General features: G+C 29.7%; 4 protein-coding genes across 4 annotated transcripts; 2 read left to right on the forward strand and 2 right to left on the reverse strand.

The window, feature by feature from the left end:
• The first annotated feature begins 702 nt into the window (after positions 1-702).
• LOC113385940 lies at positions 703-3,916 on the forward strand. Its single transcript, XM_026623759.1, has 2 exons — positions 703-804; positions 3,031-3,916. The coding sequence occupies exon 2, from the start codon at positions 3,287-3,289 to the stop codon at positions 3,914-3,916; it is 630 nt and encodes a 209-aa protein (XP_026479544.1). The 5' UTR covers positions 703-804; positions 3,031-3,286.
• A 3,828-nt stretch (positions 3,917-7,744) lies between these two features.
• Positions 7,745-10,989, forward strand: LOC113385941. Its single transcript, XM_026623760.1, has 2 exons — positions 7,745-7,865; positions 9,656-10,989. The coding sequence occupies exons 1-2, from the start codon at positions 7,745-7,747 to the stop codon at positions 10,987-10,989; spliced, it is 1,455 nt and encodes a 484-aa protein (XP_026479545.1).
• A 2,937-nt stretch (positions 10,990-13,926) lies between these two features.
• LOC113385942 (inositol polyphosphate 1-phosphatase-like) lies at positions 13,927-15,596 on the reverse strand. The gene is made up of 6 exons (XM_026623761.1): positions 15,559-15,596; positions 15,297-15,438; positions 15,083-15,233; positions 14,567-14,735; positions 14,301-14,324; positions 13,927-14,092 (listed from the first exon to the last, which is right to left on the reverse strand). Exons 1-6 carry the CDS (start codon positions 15,594-15,596, stop codon positions 13,927-13,929), a joined length of 690 nt encoding a protein of 229 aa, XP_026479546.1.
• A 2,399-nt stretch (positions 15,597-17,995) lies between these two features.
• LOC113385943 (solute carrier family 22 member 5-like) lies at positions 17,996-23,119 on the reverse strand. Its single transcript, XM_026623762.1, has 10 exons — positions 22,998-23,119; positions 21,651-21,894; positions 20,374-20,474; positions 20,128-20,290; positions 19,884-20,060; positions 19,523-19,672; positions 19,237-19,458; positions 18,873-19,087; positions 18,360-18,547; positions 17,996-18,211 (listed from the first exon to the last, which is right to left on the reverse strand). The coding sequence occupies exons 2-10, from the start codon at positions 21,878-21,880 to the stop codon at positions 17,996-17,998; spliced, it is 1,662 nt and encodes a 553-aa protein (XP_026479547.1). The 5' UTR covers positions 21,881-21,894; positions 22,998-23,119.
• Between the last annotated feature and the right edge of the window lie 662 nt (positions 23,120-23,781).

Raw genomic sequence — 23,781 nt, forward strand, 5'->3', positions numbered from 1 at the left:
CGAAATTGGTCTCTGTTAGAAAAAATATTGACATACTTTCGTGGTAAACTCGAAAACACGGCTATTGTTGCGGAAAATCATTTCACAAATGCGGCAACCATTACGCGGCTGAGTCCATTCATGCACGGCAAAAAAACGATATTAAAATCTACAGCTTGACGATGCGTTTATCTTGTTTGTGTTGTGTACATTTATGCGAGACTAGAGGGAAAAAACGTTGAGTGATGGCTTTACAGAAGAATAGGTATATGTTGAGAATTTTTCACTTGAAAAACGCGCGTAGAGTTTCGTATAAATGGGATAAATGTTTTAGTTGCTTGGAACGGTTGGGAAATTGCACTCTGATTTGCAAACATATTTGATAATTACAGAACTAAACCATTTTCCCAATTACGAACTATGTATAATACGCTAATCACCAATCTGTATCACCCCAATAATGCTGTAGTTGACTGTAGTAATGCAACTATAAAAGAATAGTTGCTCCATATGCCAAATTTTTTGTTCTGAAAAAAAATGAGTAGAGAATTGACCAAAATGATTTTGATACTGTTCGTAATAATAAAAACAAGATCTACAAAAATAGTATCAAAAAAGTTAAAATGTGCTTACCTCACTGTTAGCATTGGCAATTTGTCTAGAATATATTAAATAATGAATTGATTTTTGTACTTATGTATATTATATTACTATTTATTTTTTCAGCTCTCTTGATTGTTGCTGGTGCTGCCATTTATCCAATTGGTTGGGATAATAGAGAAGTTCGAGAATCTTGTGGAAACGCATCGCACGTTTATAAATTAGGTATGAAGATATTACTACTAATTTTCTATCGATTTATTAAAAAAATTTTTTGTAAAAAATTTACAATTTTTAAGGCTTTGAGACTTAATCGTTAGATTTTTAATATTTTTCTAAATATCTATGATAAACGTTTATTTTACATACCAAGAATAAATGTCGAAATTCCAAGGTTTATTGATTTAATTTAGATAAATTCAGTATTAATTATAACATTTGTTATCAACATATTAATTATTATGATTTTAAATTAAGTATGCGATTCAAATATAAACAACTATAACAAATATTGAAAACTCTATAAAATATGGTGTTAGATATCAGAGTAAATGACTAAAAACCAAGGTTAAAAACTAAGAGTTGAAGTATAGAGTAAACTCATAACGAAATACGAATACGAATAATTTATAAATTAGAATAGACGTTTTTTAACATGCTTTATAAAGCATTTGGTGAAACATTTATTGTGATTTTGTACACTACTGTACATTTATTGTGATTTTGTACATTACTCGCTTTCATCAAATCACCGATGTTGCAAGCTTTCTACAGTTATTTTTAAAAATTTTTAAGTTTTTTTTTATTCATTTTTAACTTCCCAAAGGATAAATTTATGTTTGAAACTTCAGTCTGTTCAATTAAAATATTTATAATATGCATCCGCTCTATCGCTATTATTATAGTTTTCAGTACATTTTCCATATAGTAGTAGTAGATAATATATTGGTCATTTAACAAGTACTTAACCTACAAATAAAAAACTTTGCCAAAGAAAAGTGGGAATTCACTTTTCAACTTGATATTTTTCAAGTTACATTCATTTGTCCCAACTCTTTCAACCTGTCTTAAAAATACGTTATCTTGAGGTCTGTAAAATAGGCCAAAAAGTTGCGGTGAGGTTAAGTACTTGTTGAATGACCTTCTTATATTCAAATTACAGATCTTAAAGCCGACTTTGTTGTCATTCCTTTGATAATCCTAGATTTTCCAGTAAGAGTATCTACTACTTAAATATTGAGGAAAATTAAAATAGCTACTTATATATGGATGATTCTAGATTTTTTGACTTGAAGGAATTTTTTTTATTTTATTTTCAATAGCAATCAGAATACGTGACAATTCTATGAGCTATTTGGCTTATGTCATTTACTCGTACACATACACGCACAAACATATAAATTAATTTGATAAATATTATGTGGATAGTTAGAGAATCACTTCAATAAGTGATTCTACTATTCTGTTCATATAAAGTTGTGATAGTTCTAAGGGTCCTCCTTATTATCATGGGGCAGCTTCTTCTTCAGTCTTCTTGAAGTTGGTGTCTCAAGATGCTGAGTGACAATAGAGTTTGTATGATGTTCTAGATTATGAAAATGTTTGACACTGTTGATTTGTATAATTATGTTTATAAATTCAATATGAACATCGTCGTGTAAGGTTTTATTGCTAAATTTTTGAAAAACGTCATCGTTCGAATTGTATTGTACATCTATAATTGAAGTTGTTTCAACTTATTGTAATTTTTGTGACCCCTTTGTATTTGATCTATGTTACTTAATAATAATGCAAGTTTTATAAATATTTTGGTACAGTAGGACCTCTATTATCTGGACCTCGGTTATACGGATTTGCTAAATTTTTGAAAAACGTCATCGTTCGAATTGTATTGTACATCTATAATTGAAGTTGTTTCAACTTATTGTAATTTTTGTGACCCCTTTGTATTTGATCTATATGTTACTTAAAAATAATGCATGTTTTATAAATATTTTGGTACAGTAGAACCTCTATTATCTGGACCTCAGATATACGGATTTGCGATTATCTGGACTACCAACCGTGACGGAGTTATATAAATGTACATAGACATATCTACAATTCGAATTTTTGCACGATTTATGCTGCAGTTTAGTATATGTATGCAATATAATCTAAGAAAATATATATGTACATACATAAGGAAATTCTTATTTTTTATCAAACAATGATTTTTGTTGATATCTATGTATTTGTTATTTTTGATAAATTCACATCATTATTCTTCATACATTGGATTATCCGGATTTTTGATTATCCGGATGCCTATCGACAACAATTAGTCCAGTTAATCGAGGTTCTACTGTAGTAAGTTCTGTAAATATCTTGATGAAGTATTTCATACCATTCATTTATTACAAAGTATAGTTCATATTACAAAATATTTATTCTGTCTTTTATTTTTCTCAGGCACGTGCGAGCTGTCGTGGTCCGTGTACATATTATCCGCGGCAGTACTGGTCTTGTTGCTGTGCTTCTGTTTGAGTTTTTGTGCGTCTCGCGTCAAGGCGGGATCTTTTCGGATCTGAGTCTACAGCGCCGGCATGCTAGTCGACGCGGTGTAGACTCGACCAAAAACCAATCTTCACCGACACTGACAAAAAATAAAAAACAGGAATCAAACCGCAGTTCTAAACGACAGAAGAGAGATTCTCCTGAACCAGATATGGAAGTCAGAAATAGTGCAAACGGCATTGATGTGAACGGTCAAATGCTTTACCCAAATGGCGTCAGGTCTAATGGAGAGCTATTGGATGTAGGAAATACTTCTGCGGCTGCCGAACGTTTGGCGCACATTTCTGATAATGGAGATATTTCGCCAATTTTTAATGCAACTCTTAGAAAGAGTGCTGGAGGTTCTATGAGGTTGCAAAGGAGTCAAACAAGTGGAAGACTATCCCAAGATAGTTCAAATCAAGCTATTAAAAATGGTGTTACTGATGGAGTGAAAAATCTTATTCCCAAACATTCTCCTGCAGCCCCTTCACCTCCAATTAGGCGTGGTTCAATAGATGTTAATAGTTCACTAAATAGAACATGCACCAGTTCTTGTGATCGTGTGTATTCAAACTCTAAAATTAATCAACCTTTAGTCTTAGGCGAATATTTGTTATGTGACGAAACTCTTAATAAAGAGTTGAAAACATTTAAACCTAAACGTGTTAAAAATGACAATGAAAATTTTACTCAAGAAGATAGAATTGCCGTGCATGTTATTGAAATGGTTGCAAATGGACATGATGAGGAAAATGTTGTACCGAAATGTTTGAAAATTGATTCAGAAATGTTTACTTGAGAATTATTTGTATTGTTTTTAGATATAAAAACTATATCTATGGCAATGTATAAACGTAATATAAAGAAAAGCGCTAGCTGATGGATTATTTCCCTTTAGGGATGTTTTATATTAAGTTATATTAAAGTTTCATATTTTTGTACTGTTGTTTTGGATATTTCTCAATAATAGATATAGCATGTAGTAAAGACATGATGAATATTTCCAAATTCAAAATGTTGCGCGCGTTAGTAATGAATTTACTACGATATTTAGATATTTTAGCATGATATCATTTTTATGTATTATACAAATGCATTTATAAGTTAGTTTAATTACATAGATAATTATGTGCTTAAATTAATGTTTCTTTAATATATAATCTTGCCTTGCCATTGAAATTATATTAAAATAACTAGGTTTTTATTTATTGTTAAATATACCATTGAATATTTATATTTTGTCATTTCAAGCTCTATAAGATTAAATTAATCGCAAAAAAATTATATTACAATAAAAATATATAAATATAATTATGTTCAAAATGTTATTGATTTAAGTAATCTATGCAGTAATTTATTTTAACGTTTTATGAATAAATATAAATATTTTTGTAATGTGAAAATAAACAAATTTGATTATGTGAGGTAAGTTGCTAAATATGTAATAGGGTTTATAACCGTATTTGGTTATTTTATAAACTTCATGTATAAAATATTCGATTATAGCAAAACTATAATTTGAATTGAAAGGCATAAATAGACATTAATAACACGCAAATGGTTAACGACGATTAATTGTTTTTGGTACCCGTGTTTTTATTCATCAGAAATATAAAGGTTATTTATTTTGCATATTGGCTCCTTCCTCTATTAATAATATGTTTTATCAAAATGATAATTGCTATTAAATAATAAATAGATCTTGAGATTGCTATGTAAAAATATATATTGTATATAAATATTTATTCCATAATGTACTAAAGTATTAGAATTTGTATATTGACAATATAAATATATGTTGCTGTTGATAATCATATAATTTAAAATGGCATTTAAATGCTACTTGCAAGAACTGAGAAAGTTTCAATTTTGCTTCAAATTATTTATGAATCGTTGAATATTCAAATTGCACAATAACGAATTTATTTCTCGTCATGCAGAAAGATGTTTTTCTGTTCATTGTAAAAATCATCAATTGTAAATTGTATATTAATATATGCTATGCAGAGTTTTTAATACTGGTATATAAATTGCTAAGTATTTATTGGAATTTTCGTTGGGATGGAGATATATTGGTGCCACCAATTTGGTGGTATTGTAAACAAATTGATATATTGACTGGATTTGTACTCACTACTACAAACTCCAGATATAAACCATTATTTTAAATATATTTTTGTTGGCTGCATAAATATATCAGTATTGTTAATGTCTGCATACCTATTCTACACAAGAAGCAACAGAAAGATTTTTTTTGTACAATTATTATATGTTATCGATAAAAAACAAAATTTATTATTAGTCAATATTTATATGTATTACGGGAGAAGCTCATAAACATTTTGCAATCTTAACATTAATGGTATGAAAGTCTAAAAAATCACGAAAATATATCTGTTGTAGAGTTTGGTTGAAAAAGTCTATTTTACTAATTAATTAAATGCTATATTGCGACAACACTATAGTATAGAAAAAATTCTGATATTTGTCACTGTATATTATTGTTACCTTCCCGAAGAACAAGTTTATTTTTCCTAAAAAATCCTATTTCCTTATTTTATGTTTTCTCGAAGATGTAGTAAGTTATTCCGAATCGAATGAGACCAAATTTGTAAAAGTTATGTATGTGTATGTGAGGAGATTTATGATCTAATATCATGCCATAAGTAATTTCGTCGACGTTTTTTCAAAAACATTTGGTCCGATTGAAAAAAATTTAAAACCATTTATATATAACTAGCATTGGACAATATTGTGCTAAAATTGGCCAAGCAGTTTCTTTGAAATTATCAGAGATGTGTAAACATTTTCGTCCACGTTTTAGCCCATAATCATAGATCGATTGTAAAAATTCAAAAACTGTTTGAAAGATATTGGTTAGGAATCGCGTTAATTAGTTTTTGGTAAAGATCGGCCGGGCCATCGGGCCATTTCTCCATGGAACTTGTATGACGATAAATTGCTTGGCCTGAAATAACATACTAAAATATTATAGGCCTAGGATAAGCGATTGAATTATTATTAAAAATTCAACAATATTCAGAATTGCGTCCCGCGCTTGAGCGATTCTAATCAGAATCTATGCCAAATCATATGAACGTTCTACGTTTCGTAGGTAGGGGCTACGGATTACAATTTACGTTCACTCTTAAATAAATTACATTTTTAGAACCCGAATTTGGCCTAGGATAGGCGATTACATTATTAAAAATTCAACAATATTCGAAATTGTGTCTCCCGCTTTAGCGATTCTAATCAGAATCTATGCCAAATCGTTCTACGTTTTGTAGGTAGGTACTACGGATTACAGTTTATATTCATTTTTAAATAAATTACGTTTTGAGAACCCGAATTTGATGAAATGATAAGCGTTAAACGAATAATTTAATTTATATAATTATAGGAAATATAAGAAAGTTTCAAAGATGTCAATTGGATTTTTTTTTCTTTTTTTTTTAACTCAGTTTTATTTAGCAATCAGAAATACATAAAGATTCCTATGAGCTAAAGTGACAATATTTATGAGTGATGCCTAAGAAGAACTCCAATGAGAACTTCTCAGTTTTACAATTAATATAATATTATATTAGACTTAATCTAAGACTAAGTGTTTGCGCCGCACCTGTGTAGGTTGTCGGACCTGTAAAAGGTTTGTTTTTCTACTCGGACAATACGTTTCAAATTTAGGCAATCGGGCAATTCTGACTCATAAAAAGGCCGATGCAGGCAATAGTTTTTGGCATTCAAATCAATTCATTCCGCGCCTTTCATTCGTTCGGTTACTTTCAGTTCCTTACAGTGTTCGAGTTGATTTATTCCGTGGTTTTCATTCATTTTGGTTTAATTCATTCATTCAGTTACTTGCAATCAATACATTCAGTTCCTTTCAGTGTTTGTTATCAGTTCAATATTATCAGTGGATTAAATTTCTATTGTGTGTCAAGTCAACAGTTATTTTTATTTGTCAGTGTATTCGAATTTCTTTTCAACCTATCCAACCGACTACGCTGATGTTTCCAGATCCAACCAAATAGCCGCCGCGGCTTGGACTTCCAAAACAGATAACATTTTCATACAATATTAATTAGTGTTTATTTTTGTTTTTCATTTATATAAAATTTATATAGAATATATTTTAGTTTATTATTGATTACGGATTAAGAAGAACTTTATTTTTAATTTATATTTGTTTACCATTGGTTTTTGTTTTCTGAATACATTTAATTTTTTTATTTTTCCTCGAAGTATAAAATACTTCGAAAGGGGTTGAGAAACCCCCCAACATCAACATTTGGTCCTTCGAGCCGGATCCTAATTATTATTAGGATTAATTGGGTGTATACAGAAAACAAAAATATATATAATGGCGCCTAAAATCGATATTGGTGCAGAAATTGCACGTCTAACCGCCAAGAGAGAGATGTACTTTTCAATTGTGCAAGAAACGTACGATCTATCGCAACAGATTGATGTATCTTCAAATAAGACACAATTTCTTGAAAATTTATATATTACTGAAAATGCTCGTGAACAATTTATTCAATTGTGCGATGAAATAAACAAATTAAAATATTTAGATAATCCTAGTTTCATTCCGGAATATTCCGCAATAAAGGCCCTTGAAACGATGTATGCCAAAATAAAACACGCTGAGAAATTACTAGATAATAAAAATGCGCATAGTTCTTCAATTAAAGACATTGTACCCAAGCAACATTTACCGTCCATTGAAGTACCTAAATTCTCAGGTGATATTCAACAATGGCCATTATTCTATGAAACATTTAATTCACTAATTCATGAAAATACAGAGTTAGATAATGTATCAAAATTTCATTTTTTAAAAGGAGCGTTACAGGGTCCGGTTTTAAAAATATTTCATTCTATACTACCGACCGCAAATAATTATCAAATTCTTTGGGAAGCGCTCATAAAAAAATACCAAAATAAACGGTACTTAGCCACCAATTATTTCAAACAACTATTGTCATTCAAAACCATTTCATCTGGACAAATAAATTCATTCCTGGAAAAATTCGATACCGCGGTGCAAGCGCTCTCCCAATTGAATATTCCCGACGCCTATGATTTCCTTATTACGTCACTGGCATTCTCGAAACTCGATCCGTTGTTACAAGAAAAATTCGAGCATTTTTATCAAGGTGAGTTTCCCAAATACCAAGACCTCCTGCATTTTCTTCAAAAGTCACAACAGGCAAAAAATCAAGTATATGGTATGACCAACAATTTCACTAATGACAAACCCAATTACAAAAACACTAAAATTAGCCGGTCATTTTTGTTAAAAGATAAATATGATAACAAATGCTTTGTGTGTCGGGAACAACACAGAGTGTTTACTTGTTCAAAATTTCTATCATTGAGTATACCTGATAGGCGATCCCTTATTCAAAAATTAAACTTATGCGACAATTGTTTGGGTCATAAGATAACGACTACGTGTCGATCGAATAAAACCTGTTTATTATGTAACGAACGACATCACTCGCTATTGCATACTGGTAGCAATTTTGCGAGTACGGATCAAAATAATCTTTCTAATTCCAAATCAGGTAGTACGGTTTTATGCGCATTTAATCAAAACAAAATCGCACATCATATTACCATATTGCCGACAGCAGTAGTAAAAGTTACTACTAGAAAAGAAAACATTTTATTACGTACAATTATTGATTCGGGAAGCGATAGAAATTTTGTGACATTAACTTGGTGCAAAAAGGCTGATTTACAAATTCTTCCAATATCAACCCAAGTGATCGGGTTAGGCAATTCGTCACATAAAGTTATTGGATTAGTTAATTTCACTTTGAAATCTTTAATTGATTCTTATCAGTTATCGGTCTGTGCATACGTAGTACACGAGATAGTGGGAAAGCAACCACAAATTACCATTCCGATTTCATCCATCAAAACATTTCTGAATTATCCTTTAGCGGATCCTAACTTTCATACACCCCAGGAGGTCGACGGAATTTTGGGTTGCGATGTTTTCGGCGAAATTCTTGGCACTCATCAGGTTAAAAATGATAAAGGATTACCTGTGGCCCTAGAAACCGGTTGGGTTATCTAATATTAGGTTCCATTCCTGATTTATTTGAAAATACCGGCACTTCTACTAATTTATGTAATGTTTCAGATTTAGATTTTCATTTACAAATGAATAAATTCTTACAATTAGAAGACATTCCCGAAATAATCCTCTCTTCTAACGATGATTTATGCGAAAACCATTTTACTACAACTACTACGCGATCTCCAGATGGACGATATGTAGTAGCGCTGCCTTTTAAAAGTGAAGGCAGAAATTTATACAAATCATTTCATTTAGCCTTAAAGCGATACCACATGCTTGAAAATAAATTTTTGAAAAATCCCGAATTTCATAAAAAATATGCCGCCGTCATAGAAGATTACCTGACTCAAAACCAATTATCCTTTGTCGATTATTGTCCGGTAGATCATGAAGTCGATGATTTTATTAAAATAAAAAATGGATATTATATTCCACATTTCGCAGTCGAAAAAGAAAGTTCCTCCACGCCTTTACGCGTTGTGTTTGATGCATCTGCGAAAAATTCAGAATTCACTTCCTTGAACGAAATTTTGCATGTTGGTCCTAAATTACAAACCGACATTTGTTCAATCCTTCTAAATTTTCGTTTCGGGCCTATAGCATTAACAGCTGATATCAAACAAATGTATCGTAATATTTGGGTTCGTAAACAAGATAGAAAATATCAAAAAATCTTATGGAGACCGTTTCCCGATGCACCCATTGGCATTTATGAATTAAATACCGTAACTTTTGGTCTATCATCATCTCCCTTTCAAGCTATCAGAACCATCAAACAACTATCCCGAGACGAATGTTCCAAATATTCTCAATCTATTTCTAGAATTCTTGAGAACGATGTCTATATTGATGATGTGGTTACAAGTATCGACTCTTTGGATAGCGCTAAAACCATTTGCGAGGGTTTGCAGACTGTATTATCGTCTGGTGGTTTTGAATTAAAAAAGTGGGAATCTAATAATTCTAATCTGCGTAAACTTTTTTCTGATTCTGATGTACAAAATAAACATTTCTCTAAATCGGATTTTCAAATGGAATCTTCTACAAAGGTATTGGGATTAAAATGGGATCCCTTATCAGATAATTTTTCATTCGAAATAAAGCTTACGTGGAGAAAATGGACAAAGAGACAACTTCTTTCAGTAATAGCGCGAATCTGGGATCCTCTGGGTTTCCTAACTCCGATAGTTGTTAAGATAAAAATATTATTGAAAAAAATTTGGACATTAAAAATCGATTGGGATGAGGAATTACCATCATTTATTATTACATCATGGTTAGCCGTATATTCCGAATTAGAGCATCTTAATAACTATCAGATTCCGCGTTATCTCGAAACATCAAAACAAAACAAATGTTCATTATTTGGTTTCGCGGATAGTTCAGAGCAAGCGTATGGAGCGGTAGTTTATATTAAATCTCTTGGCAATCCGAATTTCTTGTTGATTTCAAAATCGCGTGTAACACCGATTAAAAACCAAACATTAGCCAGGCTTGAACTTTGTGCCTGTCATTTACTGTCAAAACTTCTGAATTTTATATTAACGAATAACCAACATAGTATAGATTTTGATTCTATTTACTGTTTTTCCGATTCTATGATTGTCCTTCACTGGTTAGCAGGACCGGCTACTCGTTGGAAAACATTTGTAGCCAATAGGGTAACAAAAATACGGGATCTCATTCCTAATGCACAATGGCTTCACATTCCTTCTAATCAAAATGCAGCCGATTGTGTTTCTCGAGGTCTTCGACCTAAGGATTTTATCCAACACTAAGTCTAAGAGCCATTGTCGTTTCAACCTCCTAATGCCAAAAGGTTGAGTAATGTCAACTATAGATGGGTTCGAATGTGAGTCCAGTTTGCGTTTGTATTTTTTTTTTGAATTCTTTGAACGTTAATTGCACCGTTTTCATGTTGAGGTCGCTGTGAATGGTTTCATTTGTCACGTACCACGGAGAATTAAGAATTGTACGTAAAATTTTTGACTGAGTTCTCTGCATTATAGCTTTTTTTTTTTTTTTTTTTTTGTTACAATTTATTTTTGTTAATCAAGACTTTAATGTCTGCATTATAGCTATATTAGATTTGTAAGCACATCCCCAGAGCTCAATTCCGTAGGTCCAGATTGGTTTAATAATTGATTTATATAGCAGCAACTTATTTTCGACAGAGAGCTTAGACTTTTTACGCAGTAGCCAATCAAATTCTTTCAATTGGAAATGGCATAGATGAATTTTTAGTTAAAGCGAAAATTCAAATTTCGAAATAAACTAATTTCATATAAATACCTGAATCTCAATTCTTAATGATTAAGCTAATTATGTACGCGTTTCGGGAAGTTCCTGCAACTTGTTTTAAGGCAAAATGCTACTTATAATCTTGTAATACGGTTTGTTTAAACATTTATTTCACTAATTAATTAAAAGCTATATTGAAACAACACTATGATCTAACACAAAGTCTGATATTTGCCACTATATATTATTAATATATTTTATTTTATTTTGCAAAACATACACATGACATCGCTAACACATGGCTAACACCGAGAAGTCATACCCTTATTTATTAGTGGTACTCTTATTTTATCTATGGTGGTAACACTGAATTTGAAATTTAGCATTGCGTTGCGTTGCGCACTTCAGTTCAGTACAGTTGTGCTCTAGTCGTGCTGGAGCATTGTTTGTGCGTTATTTTTTGTGAACAGTTATGAGTTATACAATTAAGTGTAAGAAAAAGTTCAATCGAATTGAGTTTTTATTTCAAACGTTAATTATTTCTTATGTTCAGTGTTTCACTGTCTCTCAACGTACTATTTGAAATAATTTGCGTGATTTTGTGATTAGGAACTAAAGCGATCAATAAAATAAACATAACCTGCAAAAGAAACGTGTGGTCGTTAGAGGTATGCAAAGTCTATGATTGTTTTTGGAAAATGTATGCCTGTAATTTGCTAACTATATATTTACTTTCTTTATAATTTATTTTGATACGATTGCAAAATTTTTATGAACGATTTAAAGAAAAAAGCGTTGTGTTTGTAAAAATTATTTATGGTATTAACTTATACTGAACATTCAATATGTGTATGTGAGTTGTTGTAAACGACATATTGTTTTATTGCAACCTAACATAACACTATGTAAATAAATGATGAAATTTAGCTTGTTATATTTATTTCCTCAAAATCTTATTGCTCCTCTTGTGTATTAGGATTGATCCTTACCAATTCGGATTAATCAACATTGTGTGATGGTTTTATACAATACACAGCTTTTATTTGTAATTCGCATTTATTGAGATATTTTTCATCTATATACTCTCACAATTTGTCAGGTTATCATATACTATTAAGAAGTCGAAACCTACTAGTAGAACTTACACGTAGGAGGTAATTAATTGTATTTATTCGTTTTCTTGTCGATGTTAGGTGATTGATCCTTACCAACTTTGTTTGTTGGTTGACATACATAATCAATGAAATAATATTTCATCAATTTTTCTCACAATTTGTCAGGTCATCAAGCACTAGTAAAAAGTCAAAAGCTAATATAGTGCTCATTTGTTTTCTTGTCGATTCTTACTTGAAATTAATATTGAAACATACCTTTTTATAACATGCGTCTTCTAGCAAATTCTGCTCGAATTTAATGGTATCAATCGTCCAATTACAGTAATCTTGCATCTTACCATATGTTTAATGTGATCTATCAGATAAAATTATTCAAATATCTCATAAAAATTTATACCTTTGAAACATACCTTTTTATAACATGCGTCTTCTAGCAAAATTCTGCTCGAATTTAATGGTATCAATCGTCCAATTACAGTAATCTTGCATTTACCATATGTTTAATGTGATCTATCAGATAAATTATTCAAATATCTCATAAAAATTTTATACCTTTGATATTATTATGGAAGTGATACTACAATTTTCTACTACTATTTTGAAAAATAGCGTAGCAAGTTACCAATGCATTTATTTACACATATGCAGAACTTTTCATTTAGTCGCTAATAATTTGAATTCAGATTTTTTTTAAATTACAAGAACATAGATATAAAAATTTGCTTGCAATATGATCAAAGAATAAATCTATAAAATGTAGTTGAAGTTAATACTTTAACTCCAATTGATTTTACTATCGCCAGCTCAGAATAACATCAATACTTTATTATACGCTATACAACATCAATACTTTATTTCACAAATATGCCGTACATATATGTATGAATTACTATTTACATAATTTTATTATTCAAATTACGATTTTTAATTAAAAAATATATATATTTATATTTATTATATATTAATATTCTGAAAAGAATAATTTTCATTAGAGGAAATTAACTTAAGATGACTATAATTACCTAGTTTCATATATCTTTTCATAATAATTCTCAATTTTTTATATATATTATTTTATTATTTCTGATCAGGTCTCTTAATTATTTAAAACTATTGGAATCTACACATAAATGCTTCATCTCAAGGAATTCGAAACGTTATTTAAGTATCATGTATATAAGTAACACACTGATATCAATGGCAGTCGTTCCATCCATTTTTTCCTGACAATGTGTATGTTATCTTATAACAAACTTACTTTTTCAACAAATATAGCTTTGTTTTCAATAGCTTATTTATTGTACTTATTGCAGAGCATAGTTAAAAGCTCCTGCAACTTTCTAGGATCTTTATAAGCTATTAATCCGTTTGAATTTTATTTTCCTTATTGTATGTGATGCATAGATCATTTGGTATTTCTGAGTCCATACTTTGTGATACTGTTGGTGCAAACTGTATAATTCCACCTCCCATAGCTCTTAATATGGCATGGGGCCCACATGTGTCCCATTTGTATGTTGATCCTCTTGACAAAATAAAACAATCACAATTATCAATAATAACATTAAGTATTTTGTATCCGGCTCCAGCAAGAGGGACAGTATAGACACCACACTGTTGAAGGTAATTAATTAATTCTTCATTTTCATTTGAACTCACTGCAAATGTTAAGTTTGTCTAATATCATTTTTGATATTATGTTCAGAATGCTTTTTTGTCTTGTCGAAGGTTACTCCCAATAAATCTTGCTGGTATACCTAATTATGTAGATTGCTTATGTTAAATTATAATTATACAGAAAATTTCAACACATGATGATGCAGTAGTAAAAGTGCTTTGCATTTAATAGATAGAAAAAAAAAGAATTTTTTTCTAATAAATTAATATAATCTCGATATTTTAATATAATAACTTCAATTAATATCTCGGTAAAATTAGTAATAAAAAGGTAAAATGTTCAGCATATATGTAAATTTTTATTTACATTAATACTACTAACCTTTCATTGGATAAGGTATGGAAAGGTTGATTTATAATTCCAAGTATCGGTTCACCTGTCTTCTGACTATAGACACCGATCAGAACAGTCGCACAAATTAAACCATTTGATAATACTCCTTTTAAACTGCTCTCTTTTTGATCTCCTCTTATATATTCTAAAGTTGCATCTATAAATTATATAATTGAATTAAAAATAATATAATCATTACTTTTTATTGTATGATAAATTAAATAAGCAAAAGCAATTAAAAAAAAGAATTTAAAGCAGTGTTATCATATGTTATCTATTGATTCATTAGAAATGAATTCATAAAACTCTCAAGATATTATAATATTATTTTTATTAGTGGCTAGCTTGAAGAAATTACTGATGAATTGCCTCTAATCATAAATATTGGTAGTTAATATTAGATATATTCTGGGCTTTATATTGATTCCTATGATAATTACTAATTCTATGATAACTAACTAATTCTACATGACCACTTTAATGCAATAAACTTAGTTCACTCACCTATCGGATCAATCCATATAGCCATATCCTTCATATTTTCTATCTCAAATGTTGGAAAGTCATGACTAGTGCTATTTTCAATGTCTTCGTGAGTTATTTCTCTATGAACTTCTTTTGCTAATATTTCAGCACATGGTCCATCATCACATACCTAAATTTACCTTTATATTTTATACATGCTTACAATTCTCAATCATTCAGGTAGCTTATTCACCTTTTGTAAGAGAGCACAGGTTTCGGCTTCCGTTTCTTTAACACTCACAATAATACTCTCACCCATAGTGTTACTGAATTTATTATTCTCTTCTCCATGTATGAAATCGTGGAGTTCTGGAAACTGAATATTTACAATTGAACTAGGGAATAGCAAAAATTTTATGAAATTTATATTATTAATTATTAAAATTGCTTTTAACCATAGAAATTTGTACTGCAATATTTTTTTCAGTACTTATATATGTAACTTCAGTAATTACATATGTATATTTTGATGCATTAAAGACTGCAGGCCCATTGGTAAGTCATTCTCATATATATTAATATATTAGTTTTCCCCGCATGATTGAATCAGATTGAAATAGAATTCGAAAATAAAATGTATTGGATACAATAGCATTGCAAATAAAGACGATTAGCTATACACGGTGATGAATATTTGATGCTTAGTGGAAATATCATGTCGCACTGATTCTTGTATCAAAACCTCTGCTAATGTTGTGAAGTCTTGAAAAAATCTTGGATTGCATCATTCTTTTTCTCCTCGATTAATTTACTGATAAATATTCATTTTGTCTACATATTCTTGCGATATTTGCTGCCTTTTCAGATACGAGTATTAAAGATTTAAGTAAATCAGTCATGTTGGAAGACGTGCACAATTTTATTGTAGAAAAATACATTCACTGTATAATTAGTTTACTGTTTAATCATAAACTATAACTGGATTATTCACATTTGCCTAACTTGGGCATTGATTTTGACAGATCTTGTGCTGTCAAAGTGACAGTTCAAAGTTAAACGTGTGCTGGCATCTTCCTGGGAAGCCCTTCTATGAAATTGGATTAGGTTCTACTCTGTACACTTTTAATTTTGAATTGGACGAAAAAAAATCACTAAAATTACATGAATATCGAATTTTGATTAGTCAAATTATCGACTTCATGATATAAATGTGACATGTAATTTTAATTTTTGTCATTCGCTGTAGTATTCTTAGCGGCAAGACCTTTAAAAATTAAATGGCAAGACCTTTGAAAATTAAATTTACTTTACTACTATTTGCTAATTAACTTATTAAAATAATCACAATATCAGAATACATTTAGACTTTTCTTAATCGAATTAGCAATGATCTACGAGATAGATAATTTGTATTAAGTGGTTTGTAATTTTTATGTATTTTATGATATATCTAGATTTGTGTTGGCATTGCACCATTTTAATTAATAACTAGTCGGGTGCATGGCATCGTGCCTTCAGGCAAATTGCTGGAACTTTCCGTACCGTAATTAAAAATCTTGGTACGAAACTCAAAAAAGTTACACAAAATGTGTACACGTTATTAAAATCTCTATAAAATATCTGATAATTTGATGTGCATAAGTTTAATAAACATTTTTGACCGGCAAATTGCATTTGTTTAACTAATTTTCATTGAGAATCCATAACCGCTGGACCTGCCTTGCCAAAAATTTAATCAAGTCTTCATCTTGTCAATACAAGTAAAATGTTATTTGATTTATTAATATCAGACTGAGTTACTGTTTCTGGCACTTTTTGCACAATATCTTCGGAACGGTTAGATTTGCCTTCGCCAAAAACTGATCAGCACGTCTCCTTATTAATACGAATCGAATGTTTTTTTTAATTATTCAAATCGGTTGATCGGTGTTCCCGAAATCGTCGACCAAAATTTGTATCTGCACACACACTCACACACTTACACACACATACATCCATTTTTTCTAAAGTACGCCAAAATATTCAGAAACCTTTGAAATGTAAAGATATATAAAATATTTCATTTTTGACTTTTTTGCGATTACTATATAACTTACCCTAAAGGAAGTTACAAAAATGAAATATGATTTTCGTCTTCTTAAAGTCTCTGTCAACAAAAATATTATCAATCTGAAATTTATAGTGCAGCTTCTTGCAAAATAACTAGTATTTTCAACTTATAGAGCGTCTTCATCATGTGCTTCACGATAAAATTGTATTGAATTATTACTTGGCCCATGGGCCTTCAGCCACGCGAATTATATTTAAATTTCTTAAAAATAAAGAGGGGTTACGTAACAAAACTACCCGCTAAACAAAAAAATAATAGTTTCAGTAATGTCGAGAGTCACTACAATTAATATTATAAAAAAATGAAGTTTGAATAGTTATAATGAACTTGGTGTCTCTCAAGGTTCAATACTTGGTCCTTCCTTATTTCTTATATATATATATATATATAATATATATATATAAATGATCTACCAAATTGTTCTGATCTTTGTAAATTTATTATTTTTGCTGATGGCACTAGTATTATTGTTAAGGGAAATTCTTTGGAAGAAATAAGTAACAAATTAAATTTAGTAATGGCTTCAATTTCCAATTGGTTTGAATCCATTAATCTTTTACTCAATAATGAGAAAACCCAAATAATATAGCTAAATCTATTTAACCTAATCTTCTTAGTATTACAATAATAAGGGGTCGCAAACATACTAACCTAACTAATCTATAAAAAGTGGTTCTAAAAGTTACTTTCAAAATTTATTGATTATTTATCCTAATATTATCACACTCAGAATCGATATAAACCAATTATAATACAATGAATGAAATATAAGTGTAGAAAAAATGCTCATATTATTCATACATAATTTACACGTGATATAATTTTATAAATATATTGTTTTATCAGCTCTTTTGTGGAGTTTTTTCTTCTTCAGACTTATATGTATTTTTTCTTGGAAACGTCCAAAATTTCTGCGACTTTCCAAAAATTTGTGCCTCCGCCAATGTATCTGGTAACTTTTGGTGTAAGGTCTCAGGCAATAGTAGCTCGGCCACCAAACCAGAGAACATCATAAGTGATATAAACAAATACGGATATCGCACATCATATGTGGTACCCTAAAATTTGATACACATGATTTAAGAGTATTGATTTATAAGTGTTTCTTATACTTTAAGCATCTTTTATATTTTTAATATCATTATTTTTTATTTGCTATAACAAAAAGGGTAGCAGATTAAGTTGTCTGACTTCCAATATTCTTACCAAGTATGAAATATAAGGACCCAAAATACTGGACGCGTTTCCTAAAATTACACCAAGGGCTACTCCTGTTTGTCTTAAACATGTTGGATATACTTCAACTCCTTGAACCATTAAAACGTAGAAGGAAACGCTGACACAAAATTTGATGATTGCTGCAAATATGCTTGTGAATATGTGCAATGATGGATCTGTGAAAGATAATCTGATATTAAACTTTTTGTATAAGTTCTATGGGCATTTTCAATATTTGTTGAGAAAAGTATTTAAAATTCAAAAGCAGACATTTGAATAACAAATAAACAAGTTTCATTAATTGTAGCTTCTCTTCTGGATACGTTTTAGTTACATTATTCAACTGTAGTTTCATCCGTAACAAATTCTATTCATTTATAATTTTCACATTGTCTTAAAAATGTATTTAATTTTGATTGACAATAAAAGTAGGCAAAAAAAAAAAAAGATTTATAATTTTAATTTTTCGAAAAAATTATGGTATCTTTTTCGATTTCTTACCTGTTGATGTGTAGATTAGTGGTAGAGTTGTGCACAATGCTAATAAAAATGCCATGCATGCAGTCCATCTTCTTCCAATATAGTTTGTTGCAAATTTTCCAACTGGATAAGCTGGAAGTTCTGCAAACCCTTGGTACAAATAGTTCAGAAACGGATTTCCATCCATATTACTTACATTCAAGTACAGTAAGAAGTAACTTAAACCGCAAACGACCCTGGAAATATATAAACAATTACATTTGGCGCGGTTTTTTATACACCACAATAGGGCTTTCTGATTTCAAAATACCATATTATTATTTGTATATGTTAAAATTAATCAACATATTCTAAATTCATAATTTTCTAAAACATAAGTCTTTACCAGCATATCAATAACATTATTGTGTTCTTGGCGAGCGTCCAGCTTGTGAACAAACTCATCATTCCAAAAACATGTTCAGGTTCAGACGAATAATCTTTTAGCATTTCTAATGCATCATCATTCAATGTTGCACCATTAACTTTGGCAATTGTGCGTAAAGTTTTTTCACATTTCTTCATTTTTCCTCTGCTTGCTAGCCATCTTGGTGATTCAATCATATATCTAGAAAAATATTTATTAAATTTTTAATTTTGCTGAAAGTTATAGCAATTTCATAATGACTTACTTGTTATTAATTAAAAATATTGCAAATGGCAATGAAGAAACTAGAACAAAATCAAACCAATTTCTCAACCACCACATCAAAAGAGGCATTGTGCAAATTCCAAACGTCCACCCAATTCCTTGTAACATAGCGACGTGTGAGTTTTCATCACTACAGAAAAATTATGATAAATGACACTTAATTATGATTATCGAGATTGATAAATTCATATAAACTCTATTTCAAGACATATTATTTTGGTCATTTCTAATTTCACCAAGTACTTAAAATTGTATACAAATTTTTGCAGCACGTGAAGTCACTTTTATCACTTCGGCTGAATATTGAAAATAAATTCGAATTTATCGAAATTTAAAATTACCTTGTCGATATTTCCATTCCTATGACAAGAACAGTCTGGTATAGAGACATCTGCGGCAGTGCAGTCACCACATATCCAAATACATACCAATAATATGAACTAGTGAGAAATAAGTTAAATATTTTTCCTACTATAATCAACACCATGCTGAGAAAAAATACTGGCTTCCTTCCTATTCTGTTGGCAAAATGTTTTCTTACAAACTATAAAAATATTGAATGAATTATAATAAATAATATCTCACACATCTCCTAATTGTCCAAATACTAGAGCTCCAAACATTTCACCTATTCGGCCGATTATCAAGGAATTTGTTACTCTCATTTCCTTGTCGCATACCCAATTTTCTTGCATCGGTATTGTCAATTCAAACCAGGTTTTGTCAAACTCATATCCATGCTGGCATTCTGAAATTTTTTTTTTATGAAAACCTATAACATCTGATCATCTGTAAGATGTACCAAATTACATTTTTATAATTGATTCTTACTTATAGTCGAGTAGTTCTGGTTTGGATGAACGTTTGTCCAGTCTGTAATATTGTACATTTCACAAGAACTGTAGGAAGCTTGACCTTTGTTATTAATATTTCTAGAAAAAAATGCAGTAAATCAAGAAATAATTAACTTTTTATGAAAAAAATAAAACTTTTTAACGTCCTGTAGGGTAAGTTATAGTTTTCGCAAAAAAAATCGAAAATGAAATTTTTTATATAACTTTACGTTTCAAATGTAATTGTAAGGCGTGTGTGTGTGCGCGGATACAAAATTTCGTCGACGATTTCGGGAACACCGGTCAACCGATTTGAATAATTCAAAAAGCATTTGATTCGTATTGATAAGAGACGTGCTGATTACTTTTTGGCGATGGCAGGTGTAGCCGTTTTGAAGATACGGGCCAAAAACGGTAACACAGTTTTTAAGAGAGCGGAGCGTCTGATTTTAATAATTCAAAAAACATTTTACTTGTATTGACAAGATGAAGAACTCATTAAATTTTCGGGAAGGCAGGTCTATCGGATTTTCAATAAAAATAAGTTTAAAAAAATGTCATTTGGCGGTCAAAAATGTTTATGTTCATCAAATTATTAGATATTTTATAGAGATTTTAATAATGTGTACACATTTTGTGTAATTTTGTTTGGGTTCTGAGCAAAAATTTTTAATTACGGTGTGGGAAGTTCTAGCAATTTGCCTTAAGGCACGATGCCATGCACCCTACTAGTTGTAATATAGTTTGAATAATGTAAGTAGCAATGTATTTGAGATAAGTTACCTATGCACATATATGCACACCTACACATAAGTCATTAAAAACAAATAATAACTTAATCGCGACTTTAAAAGAATGAGTATTATCAGTTTTGATTTCTCATAAGACAAACAGGATATGATGATATTCATAATTATTTGATTTTCATATTTCATCACATTTACAAATACCCAGAAGAAACAAAAATACTAATATTTTTCTTCATATCCTTTTGAGTTCATCCCTTTTCTGATGCTTCATAACGAGTGAATAAAATCACTCTGACAATAATACAACTATTTATTTGCATCTACCTCTTTTATACCCCTTTTAATTCAATTTATATGTTCTTTTTTTGAAATACGGGTTTATAATGTTTTAGTAATTTCCTGTAATTATTATATGACTATCTGTGGTACTGCAATTTACGATATGTTTATTTCTACTTTTGTCACGATAATTTCCTCGCGTTTAAAAAATTTTATTTACCTATTTTATAATATAATGATTGCTTACTTTGGTAGTGTTATTTCTTTCCATTCTTCTTCTGTGTAGTTGTAATTCGTTCTTCCTGGTACGTGACACCAATGTTCGGGTATGGTCATGGCCAAAATCATGTTCATGCAGGGCATAACTGCCAATAAAGCAAATGCGACATTGTACATGTAATTGAAGCGTCTTTGAAATGGACCATCATTTCCTACCGACTCCAGAACCGTATCAAACGCTGCATCTTTTTTGCCCATTTTAATAAGTTAACCTAGAATAAATAAGCTTATTATTTAGTTTGGTACTACCAACTTTATAAATAAGTGTGAAGTATTAATTTTATCTAAAAAATTAGATAAAATACTTTGTATTTGTGAAAGTCTATGTTTTGGTGTATTTTTTAATTAGTGAGGTTATGTGTGGCTAATTCCTGTTTTTCGTACTATTTCTCAGGACGATTTCTTTTTTGTAATATACCTCTGGTAACATTTATGTGATTTGATTATCATTATAATAATTATGTGATACAAATTCTTAATATGTTTATAAACTACTTATTGAAATATTTTCTTGATTATGTATGTATAATTTTTTGTCCTATTAGCCAAAGAGTTTAAACTAATTCCTCAATTTTTTCTTATATGCCTTGCTACTCCTTAGGCATAATATTGAATAATACAATAGTCATAAATATAATTTTTATTTGATAAATTTTGTTGGTCCTCAAAATTTCACACTGCAAATTGCTCTTATGCACGGCAAATCAAAAACAATAAAATATAAATGCATCTTATGCAAGTGCAGCATGTTTGAAATATATTTTTAATATTTAATACATTATAAAATAATACGCAGCTTAACAAAATATTTTTTCATAAAATCCAAAAATTTCATATTTATTGAAATTGATAATCTATCATACAAATATTACTGACTTCAAATATTTAATCGAAACACTATGTAATGATAAAGTTACGAGAGAATAGCAAAATATTAATATAAGCTATAATGATTTTGATTAGTTTTTATAGTCTTTTAAAACGGAGTCACAAATATTTTATTTTATCTCTTAACTTTTTCATCAGAACACGATTTGCACATTACTTTGATTATTAATTTTATTTTTTTTGATTTAGCGCTAAACCGTTTTTAAGATAAGTTTCATTTTGGATACAACACTAATATAAAGCTATTTTTAACATATAGTAAAACTATTTTTTCATACTTATTCAAATTATGCACATTAATATTGTAATTTTATTTTTCGTATTAAGGTTATTCTACTCTAATACACCAATTCGCTGTAAACGCCCATAAAATTGAGGATAATTTTGTTTATTAAATTTAATTATAAATCACTACTTATATAATTACCTAAAATCACATACAATATAACTCTTAATATTTCAAGTATTTTTTCACATAATGTTTTACTATAGTATTAGAAAATATGCCCACAGACTCCTACATATTCAGTTTCAACGGTTATTTTTCGAACATGTGGCTCGCAAGTTTTTCGCAGTGCGCACATGGAGAACAATGACTGAACTAATTCAGGCTTTCAATCTCTTAATACAATGAGTGCTCTCAAACAGTCGGTTGATAAGAAAAGATAGCAATAAATAGCAGAAATCTTATTTTATATTTTTTAATTATTGTTTGTTTCCATCATAGAAATGATTATTATCATATTTGATTTGTAGAATTTACTCTAAATCTCTTGGTTGTTTGGTTTGCGCTATTAGTTTACTCTGAGCTTAAAATTTTAACGTATTACGCAGCAAATTTCTTTATATATATATATATATATATATATATATAATAGTAATTTTTTGACTAGAGATATTATGTTTTTTTTTAAATTAATCAATCAATTTCTACATGGATTCAACGCCTATTATGTACATCACTTTACATGTACAGACTGTAGCATTTCTCAAACATTTACAATTTTTCTTTTTTTTTGTCTTTGCTCAAAAATGGTAATTACTTACAAAAATAAGGTGAAGTTATTGTTTTATATATAAATTCTTCGTATGTATCTAGATGAGTCAAATCAGAATTCGAACCAAATATTATATTAATTATAGTTACATCGAAATGATCTAACTTTATTTTATTTACTAATTACATTGATACTTGATTTTTTGTACTAGTG

The sequence above is a fragment of the Ctenocephalides felis genome, unplaced genomic scaffold (genome assembly GCF_003426905.1).
Source record: "Ctenocephalides felis isolate EL2017-DRISC unplaced genomic scaffold, ASM342690v1 CF-g0.4_SCAFFOLD_03571, whole genome shotgun sequence".
Classification (NCBI taxonomy): Eukaryota; Metazoa; Arthropoda; class Insecta; order Siphonaptera; family Pulicidae; genus Ctenocephalides; species Ctenocephalides felis.

Coding starts and splice junctions, on each gene's coding strand:
- LOC113385943 (XM_026623762.1), bottom strand. CDS start 21,880: ATGGGCAAAAAAGATGCAGCGTTTGATACGGTTCTGGAGTCGGTAGGA. Junction 19,673..19,883: donor GGAATGGAAATATCGACAAG/GTAATTTTAAAT, acceptor ATTTTTCTGTAG/TGATGAAAACTCACACGTCG. Junction 18,548..18,872: donor ACTAATCTACACATCAACAG/GTAAGAAATCGA, acceptor TATCTTTCACAG/ATCCATCATTGCACATATTC.
- LOC113385940 (XM_026623759.1), top strand. CDS start 3,287: ATGGAAGTCAGAAATAGTGCAAACGGCATTGATGTGAACGGTCAAATG.
- LOC113385942 (XM_026623761.1), bottom strand. CDS start 15,596: ATGGGCCTGCAGTCTTTAATGCATCAAAATATACATAT. Junction 14,325..14,566: donor CATACCTTATCCAATGAAAG/GTTAGTAGTATT, acceptor CTACATAATTAG/GTATACCAGCAAGATTTATT. Junction 14,093..14,300: donor ACCAGCAAGATTTATTGGGA/GTAACCTTCGAC, acceptor TATTTTGTCAAG/AGGATCAACATACAAATGGG.
- LOC113385941 (XM_026623760.1), top strand. CDS start 7,745: ATGTATGCCAAAATAAAACACGCTGAGAAATTACTAGATAATAAAAAT. Junction 7,866..9,655: donor TGAAGTACCTAAATTCTCAG/GTGATATTCAAC, acceptor CACATTTCGCAG/TCGAAAAAGAAAGTTCCTCC.